Genomic DNA, 10,257 nt, shown 5'->3' on the forward strand with positions numbered 1-10,257 from the left:
AGATCTCCTGTTGATCCCCTCTCAACTCTCCAACGGTTCAAGAGCGCCATCTGGTGCTCGATCGGCGGATCGCCCAAACAGGAAGTGATGCGCCGGAAGTGGTGCTCTCCCATATTTCGTCCGGGCACTCGCTATCGTTAGCGGGACTCCATCTTGATACACTGGACATCGATCGGTTGCAAATAACTTGATAAACAACATGATTTGGACGTATATACTATTATACAACCTGGAAATGGATCGCATATTTCTACATCCCATAATAGGACAATTTCTGTTCCACGCTCATCGCCCAACGCTACGAGGAAGCTACGGTAAGATTCAACGTTATTTTCTAACGTGTTCGATACTAACTGCTCTAATGATCATATCACCCACACTAGATGAATCATATAAGGTTGGCCACGGAATTATAAACGACCCCCCCCCCCCCCCCCCATCCGGTCAACATCAGATGATCAGTAGTAACTTCTAGAAGCACGTCCATTTGAAATGTTTTATCTCGCGCAGATTGCTATCAAACTGTATTTGATCATCAATATAATGCATTTGGGGCTATAAATCACGTTCTGGAGAAAGCTGCAGAAAACGATAAAAACATACTTATACTTTAGACCGTATTTTAGTATGAATATGTGAATGAAAAAGTATAACGTTGCTACACCCTGAACAATAGATATAGGACGTTGAATGGGCCATAGTAATGTCAATTTAGCAATACAATTTAAAAAGTTATAGCCCTGCAAAGAAGGGGAACTTCTCCATATTAAATAGGGCTGGCGGAGGATGGTAAATTATGAATTTAAGCATGGCGATCAAAGGGCTTCTACTACTCTTACTACTACTACTACTACTACTACTACTACTACTACTACTACTACTACTACTACTACTACTACTACTACTACTACTACTACTACTACTACTACTACTACTATTACTATTACTACTACTACTACTACTACTACTACTACTACTACTACTACTATTACTACTACTACTCTTACTACTACTACTACTCTTACTATACTACTACTACTACTACTACTACTACTACTACTACTATTACTACCATTACTACTACTATTACTACTACTACTATTACTACTACTACTACTACTACTACTACTACTACTACTACTACTACTACTACTACTACTACTAGTACTACTACTACTATTACTCTTACTACTACTACTACTACTACTACTACTACTACTACTACTACTACTACTACTACTACTATTATTCTTGCTCATGTCTGCTCTTGTGGCAGAGGAGATGCATCATACAAGATACAAGAAGACCAGTGAGACGGTATTCTTTTGTGGAGCTTACTGATCCTCTGTGTGAGAAAGCAGCTTATTAATTGTCCCACAAGGGAAATTTAGCTTGCAGCGCAAGAAGAACAGCACACACAATACCATACAATACAAATAATTGTACAATTCAATGAGAACCAAACCATACAATAAACCGACGGTGCATTAAATATGCAAAGACATCGTTACATAGTGTGCAAATGTATTATACCCATTTATTGCGCAAAAACATTGGGGATCTTAGCAGCCATCTTAACAACATTGCACAGTTGTTGTTTTGTTATTTTGCACATTCAAGTCGTGTAGGCTATTCCCCTCATCAGCGATTCAGTGCATGTGTGTGTGTGTGTCTGTGTATTCCTGTGGGTCGCCAATCTTGCATGTGTGTGTACTATTCTTCTTCGTCTACTCCTACTACTCCTACTACTACTACTACTACTACTACTACTACTACTACTACTACTACTACTACTACTACTACTACTTACTACTACTACTGCTACTACTACTACTACTACTACTACTACTATTACGATTACTACTCTTACTACTACTACTACTACTACTACTACTACTACTACTACTACTACTACTACTACTACTATTACGATTACTACTACCACTACTACTACTAGTACTCTTACTACTACTACTAATACTACTACTACTACTCTTACTGCTACTACTATTACTACTACTATTACGATTACTACTTTTACTACTACTACTCTTACTACTACTACTCTTACTACTACTACTACTACTACTACACTCTTACTACTACTACTACTACTACTACTACTACTACTACTACTACTACTACTACTATTCCTACTACTACTACTATTACGATTACTACTCTTACTACTACTACTAATACTACTATTACTACTACTACCACCACCACCACCACTACTACTACTACTACTACTACTACTACTACTACTACTACTACTACTACTACTACTACTACTACTACTACTTTTACTACTACTACTACTCTTACTACTACTACTACTACTACTACTACTACTACTACTACTACTACTACTACTACTACTACTACTACTATTACTATTACTACTCTTACTACTACTACTACTACTACTACTATACTACTACTAATACTACCACCACTACTTCTACTACTACTACTCTTACTACTACTACTACTACTACTACTACTACTACTATACTACTACTACTGTTACTACTACTACTACTACTACTACTATACTACTACTACTACTACTACTACTACTACTACTACTACTACTACTACTACTACTACTATACTACTACTACTACTACTACTACTACTACTACTACTACTACTACTACTCTTACTACTACTACTACTCTTACTACTACTACTACTATACTACTGTTCGGATCTTTCAAGAATGTTCTATTTGAATCCCTCCGAAAGGGCTGACAGGCACCACACAATGGATGACTCAATGGTTAGTCATTAGAGTTTGTTTATTTAAACAAACTAGTTGAGATGTTTTCTCCACAATACAACCTTTATAATTCCCACAGTTGACCACAGGCTTACCATAGGTCAAAAACCTGTGAAACAGAACAAAATGCAGTACATACACATTAATCATAATATTAATATACAATATATATTAATATCAATACCAATCAATCAATCAATTAATTAATTAATATTAATATTAATATAAAATATATCAATACCACTATCAAATATACATACACTATTCACTTTATCAAACCAGCATGTCATGTCCCCTTTAATTGTGGGTGAAAGGAGGGAGAACTAGAATGACTGACACAGCGCAACCCACACACACAACGGACAAGATAGCAGTTCTCATTCATCAAAGCACACACACACACACCAAAGTTCCCCACATGAATCTCACCGTGACAAACTGGGAAAGCCACCAAGACACTAGCTCAGCTTTGCACCTTCGGCGAGGTGCGTTAGCCTAGCCACAAGCTAGCGGCAAACATTCAGACACAACGTTCATTCATTCAGCCAGCATCACTAACACTGTGCACTATGCAAATATTATCCGCAGGCTGCATTAGCAGCCAGCAGCCAACGTGATACATTACATTGTACATATGTGACATAGCCAAGTTAACATTGCAATCCCTTAATAAAGTCCACTTACCAATGGGCGATGTGATCCTGTCAGTGCTATAGTGAGAATGACAGCCAGCCACCATTTGAAAGGCAGCTGCGTGAACTGCGCATGCTCAAGTCACAATCACAAACACCTGTTAACTCATTTAGTCCCCTTTACATATCTGATCCTTATATTAAATAAACCAAAAGTCTTGACACATCCCACTTGGCCGACTGATACAATCCAAGGAGGCCACTAAAATACAGGCCACTATAAATACAAGTCACTAGAGTGTTAATGGGCATCTCAGCCTTAAATCAAACTGTTGTAAGTATCTACATTAAAGTGCTTTTAACTAAAGTGTCCTTCAAAGGTAAGTGGGAGATTGTGAACACAACCCGTATCATGAACACAAACTAACTAAGGAGGTGGGCCCCACCACCTTTCCTCCTACTGAGTGTAGGTTTGCCCTTGAACCACTCAGTTGCCTCACAGGGTTACCCGCTAACTAAACAAAAGAGAGTCACAAAGTCTTTTGGGTACCCGATGGTGAGGACTTCTTCTGCTGGTCTTCAACCGGAATCAGGACCACCAGCCTCCGCACATCCCTGCGAAGGACGATGGTTGTGGGCAAGGTAAAGTCCTTTCCCCGGGCCTGGATACATGGGGGGCAGGAAACCCTATGCAGGTTGTGACGTCCGCATCACGGACTACCCCCTTCTTGTCTGGATAGGTGAAGATGATCCGGCCGAGCCGGAACTGTCCTCTTAAGGCATTCTGGTCTGCGATCCAGACCACATCTCCAACCTTGACACTCCTCTCTGCTCGGTGCCACTTATGCCGGATGAACAAGTTTGGACCTGCCAGTTCGCTCCATTTCGACCAGAACTTGTCCACCCCAGCCTGGACAGCTCTCAGCCTGCGCCACGGATGAGTTTCCACATCAATCCCTTGCATGTCTCCTCTTTGTCTGGTGCGCCCCAGGATAAGGGAGTTAGGAGTTAGGTACTCGACTGTGTCCTCTTGTTCCTGTGCCTTGGCGTCGATGGGTCGTTCGTTGGTTAAGTTGGCTGCCGAGTAGAGGAGGGTCTGGAACTCCCCCCAGGTGTAGCAACCGGTGGTTCCGTCGAGGCTGTTGAGAGCTCTTTTTATGAGCTTAACAGCTGCCTCTGCTGCTCCGTTCCTGTGGGGCGAATCCGCAGGATGGAAGTCCCACTGCCACTCAGTGCCATTCTTGGCGGCTGCGTTCTCGACCGATGCCTTTTGCACACATGCTAGGTGCCTGTGCAACTCTCTCAAGGCAGGCTTGGCGCCCACAAAGTTTGAGCCTCTGTCCGACCATAACCTCCTGGGATGCCCCCTTAGAGCAGTGAATCAGGAGTAGGCCTGAAGAAAGCTCTCCGAAGACTGGTCGTCAACAAGGTCAGCGTGGACGGCCCTGGAAGCCATGCAGCAATACACGACTCCCCATACCTTCTTCCTGGTTATTTTCTTGACGGCGTCCCTCACCTCAAAGGGGCCGAAAAGGTCCAGTGTGGTATGCTCAAATGGGTTTGCCCTGCTGGTACGCTCCGGAGGGAGGTTTCCCATCACTTGCCGGCATAGCTTGGCTCTCTGCTTCTTGCAAGGGACGCACTCGTTGACCACCCTTTTGACAGTTCTCCGACCTTGTACTACCCAATCCTTTCTTCTTGTGCGCAGCAGTGTGGCTGCAATGCCTTCATGATTGGCCTCATGAGCTTCTCTAGCCAGCAAGGTCCCCAGCCATGATTTGTAAGGGATTAACGGTACAGCTGTTCCGTCTTCACTCCACGATTGGACTCTACCGCCGCAAAGCAAGAGTCCTGTGTTGTCATCTCTGGTCACAACAAGGCGGTTCAGGGTTGTGTCCTGAAAGTTTACGCCGTCTTGGGCTGCAAGGGCCAAGTCTTGGAAGGCCACCATTCTCTCTCTTGCAGAGAGCTCTGGTCCCCTTGCCTTCCACTTTGCTGAATCTGAGGCTTGGTATTTAGCATTCAGGCTACTGAACAGTTTGCGCTTGGCAAGGCTCACGAGAGCAACACCCCAGGGTGGTTTCCTCTTTGGCCTGTTTGCTTGGTCTTTTGCCTTCAGCCAGGATTCCGCAGCTCGTTGAACCTGGGCGACAGGCTTGTCGAACCATTTGGGCTCGACAAGGCTCACGAGAACAACACCCCAGGGTGGTTTCCTCTTTGGCCTGTCTGCTGCTGAAGTTGGACCTTGGTCATTCAGCGGAGGTTGCAGCGCAGAGTCTCTCGAGTCTGCACCAACGTCAGTGTTGCTGGGGCCTGAGAGCTTTTGTGATTGAGCCCTGGTGACTACAGCTGAGCATGCCTTTCTCTGCAGTCTTTGGATGTCATCAGCGACGTTGGTCACAATTTTGCTGGCCATCTTGACAGGCCACTCAGCTTCAGGCCATCCCAAGAACTTTGAGCCTCGTTGCCACTCTGACTCATAATGCTCTTCCGGAGTTGCTCCCCTTGTGACGATGTCAGATTTGTAGGGATTTCCTCTGCCCGCTTCTTGGTAGGAGTCTCTCACGATCATCACTTCTTTCCATTTTACGGGTGTGGCAAGACCCATGGGGTCGTAGAATCCAGCGACCTGGCTTAGCAGTACTCGACGGGTCAAGGGGTTTGGAGTGTTACTTCTCACTTCCTCTTGGCGCAGATCGAGTCCAGTCCTCATCTTGCCTCGCTTTCTCGAGAAATTGATGGACGTCATTATGGCAGTCTCTGGTTCGTAGCCAACTCCCAGTGCTTTGCTTTCTTCATCCCGCATCTGGTTGGATAACACCAGAGTCTTGGGTGCAGACACAGTTGTCTTTGGGTTACTGGAGCTGTCCACAGTTCCAGACCTCCCATTTTGGGCTGACAAGACCCACGGTTTGAGGGAGAAGCTTAGAGTGCTCAGGGGCCTGGAGTTGTAAGCACCGGGGTATGTGCCGGAACCACCTTGCGGTTCGTGGAAGATGTCATATGGTGTGCTCATGGCATTCAGAAGTGCACCATAGTTGAGACTGGGGGCCATGCTGGGCAGGCTAGGCTGGACACCGCCTACAGGGGTTTGAGTGACTACAGGGGAGAACTGGTCAGGGTCTGGGTGAGCACCGGTCATTGCTGCTTGTTTATCGCCGTGCTCTTTGCCTTCAGGCTTTACCTGTTCTTGCAGGCCGTCGTCGTTGTCGGGTTGGTCCCAGTCTTGCCATGACCATTCCTCCCACAGTGTCTCATGTCGTTGCTTTAGCTCCTTGCTACGGTCCCTTGACTCCATTAAATTAGTTACTGGAATCAGGTCTGTCCACTCACTCACAGCTTTGTAGAGCTCGCCAATCCTCCGATTCAGCATTTTATTCACCAGTTCAATCTTCCGTTCGCGCTCCCTCCTAGTCATCTTTTTATGGTCAGTTGCCTCGGCCTGGTCCAATGCTGCTTCAGCCCCTTTAGAGAGGGTAGCAATGTCCCCTTCAGCAAACCTGGTCCAGAAGCTCTTTACGACAATGCCGTTAATTCCATCAAACGTACGGTCGCACTCCGCCATTTTCTCGTCGACTTGCACCGCCTTCTTTGTGGTCTCTTCATCGTCCGCTTCTCTCAGGGCCGTGCCATAATCAGAACCAGCATCTGCGACTCTGGCATGCTCCATTTTGAAGTTCGACCATGCACCTCTCCGTTCACTTTCATTTAGTGCGTGAGCCCTGGAGGTGAGATGGTAGGCTCTTCTGGCAAAAGCGGTCTGGGCTGCTGAACGCCTCTGCTTCAGCTTCTCCAGCTCCTCCTCTGTCGCTGCCATCTTGCTAACTTTTCCTTCTTCGACCGTTATTGACTTATGAGCTTTTCTCCCAATTGGGCTTAATAGTCTCGTTTTCCGACTGTTCCCTTTTATTGGCTTTAGCTCTTTGTCTTCGGCTAGCAGGTTTAGCAGATGTACAGGGGTCAGTATGGATGGGCTGTTAGCTAACAGTCAGATGGGTTAAGCAGTCTCTTTAATTAATTATTTTTGGTCCTTGCTTCAAGGTCATCCGGTCTTGGTTTATGATGAACCAATGGTTTATTTGTTGAAATAATAATTTGGTTGTCACATTGTTTTATGACTGTACCAATGGTTTCTTGGTTGGACCAGTGGTTTGGTTGTCACATTGTTTTATGACTTTTATAACCTTTCCTGGTTTATAACTGAACCATTGGTTTTTGACTGCGTCACTTGGTTTTTGACTGCGTCACTTGGTTGACTGCGTCACTTGGTTTTTGACTGTTCGGATCTTTCAAGAATGTTCTATTTGAATCCCTCCGAAAGGGCTGACAGGCACCACACAATGGATGACTCAATGGTTAGTCATTAGAGTTTGTTTATTTAAACAAACTAGTTGAGATGTTTTCTCCACAATACAACCTTTATAATTCCCACAGTTGACCACAGGCTTACCATAGATCAAAAACCTGTGAAACAGAACAAAATGCAGTGCATACACATTAATCATAATATTAATATACAATATATATTAATATCAATACCAATCAATCAATCAATTAATTAATTAATATTAATATTAATATCAATATACATATTAATATATCAATACCACTATCAAATATACATACACTATTCACTTTATCAAACCAGCATGTCATGTCCCCTTTAATTGTGGGTGAAAGGAGGGAGAACTAGAATGACTGCATTTCCCAGAATGCATGGCAATGTTTACTTCCTCCTCCATAACGTGAGCCACTGAGCTCCTCAGACACAGCGCAACCCACACACACAACGGACAAGATAGCAGTTCTCATTCATCAAAGCACACACACACACACCAAAGTTCCCCACATGAATCTCACCGTGACAAACCGGGAAAGCCACCAAGACACTAGCTCAGCTTTGCACCTTCGGCGAGGTGCGTTAGCTTAGCCACAAGCTAGCGGCAAACATTCAGACACAACGTTCATTCATTCAGCCAGCATCACTAACACCGTGCACTATGCAAATATTATCCGCAGGCTGCATTAGCAGCCAGCAGCCAACGTGATACATTACATTGTACATATCGCCGCTGTCGGGACAAAACCTCATAACTCAATTTTTTTTATATTTTTTTTTTAATATAAATCAATTCTGTAGATCATCCTCCATATGTGTGTGTGTGTTTTACAAAGTTTAAACAATGGGAAAGCATTAAACCGATCATCTGTCTAAACCTCCTAACTCTATTCACCCTCAAATCTGTGTTAGTTTTTTTCATCTGCTGAAAAGTTGGGTTTTTGGAGTTATGAGGTTTTGTCCCGACAGCAGCGATATGTGACATAGCCAAGTTAACATTGCAATCCCTTAATAAAGTCCACTTACCAATGGGCGATGTGATTCTGTCAGTGCTATAGTGAGAATGACAGCCAGCCACCATTTGAAAGGCAGCTGCGTGAACTGCGCATGCTCAGTCCCAATCACAAACACCTGTTAACTTATTTAGACCCCTTTACACATCTGATCCTTATATTAAATAAACCAAAAGTCTTGACAACTACTACTACTATTACTACTACTATACTACTACTAATACTACCACTACTACTACTACTACTACTCTTACTACTACTACTACTACTACTACTACTACTACTACTACTACTACTACTATACTACTACTAATACTACCACTACTACCACTACTACTACACCTTCTACTACACCTACTACTACTACTACTACTACTACTACTACTACTACTACTACTACTACTACTACTACTACTACTACTACTACTACTACTACTACTACTACTACTACTACTACTACTACTACTACTACTACTATACTACTACTAATACTACCACTACTACTACTCCTCTTACTACTACTACTATACTACTACTAATACTACCACTACTACTACTACTACTCTTACTACTACTACTACTACTACTACTACTATACTACTACTAATACTACCACTACTACTACACCTACTACTACTCCTACTACTACTACTAATACTACCACTACTACTACTACACCTACTAGGGGTGTAACGGTACACAAAAACCACGGTACGGTACGTACCTCGGTTTTGAAGTCAAGGTTTGGTACGGTTTTCGGTACAGTGGGGGAAAGTTTGGCTTTCCATGTTCCACTCAGGGGTGATGTAGTGTGCAGTAACTAATTGTACTTGTAGGGCTGTCAACGAATATTCTATATTGAAATTAATAATCGATTTGTAAAAAAAAAAAATATATATATAATAATTATATTAGATTGTGAAAAAAACAGCCCCCAGTGGGCGGTCTTTAGTGGTTAACCGTTGTATTCGTTCGGTACACTACACAGCCGTTCGGTACGGTACGGTACACACTGAAACTTGTTCGGTTCGGTACGGATACGTGTACCTTTACACCCCTAACACCTATACTACTACTACTACTATTCCTACTACTACTCTTACTCCTACTCTTAGTCCTATTCTTACTCCTTAGGCAATGCTTGGACGTTAGTCTCCTTGTAGCTTTTGGTGAAAATGTGTCTTTACCTCCTGAGCAAAAACTACAGGGCAGAGTTTGTCTCCAAACACCTCCTTCAACATGGCCACCAGCTTCTCATGGTGCAGGTTCTGGACCCCGTAGAAGTGGTTAAAGTCCAGGAACACCACCTCTCTGGCATGAGCTGACAGGAAGGCACTGATCTGCTCCAGACCCTCCCTCACCTGGGACACACACACACACACACACACACACACACACACACACACACACACACACACACACACACAATAATAATATATACAACCACATGAATAATACACACACACACAAAGGATATAACACAAACAA

At 43.6% G+C, this 10,257-nt stretch overlaps 1 protein-coding gene across 1 annotated transcript in view; it reads right to left on the reverse strand.

Annotated features, from left to right (window-relative positions):
• Positions 1 to 10,257, reverse strand: part of plcxd3 (phosphatidylinositol-specific phospholipase C, X domain containing 3) — a gene marked incomplete at both ends in the record, with an annotated part of 35,196 nt that overhangs the window by 22,862 nt on the left and 2,077 nt on the right. The window contains one exon of the mRNA XM_084323172.1: positions 9,957 to 10,130. Within this exon, the coding sequence (XP_084179298.1) occupies positions 9,957 to 10,130 (174 nt within the window). The remainder of the gene's footprint in view (positions 1 to 9,956; positions 10,131 to 10,257) is intronic.

Source organism: Notolepis coatsorum (assembly GCF_963971535.1).
Source record: "Notolepis coatsorum genome assembly, chromosome: 10".
NCBI lineage: Eukaryota > Metazoa > Chordata > Actinopteri > Aulopiformes > Paralepididae > Notolepis > Notolepis coatsorum.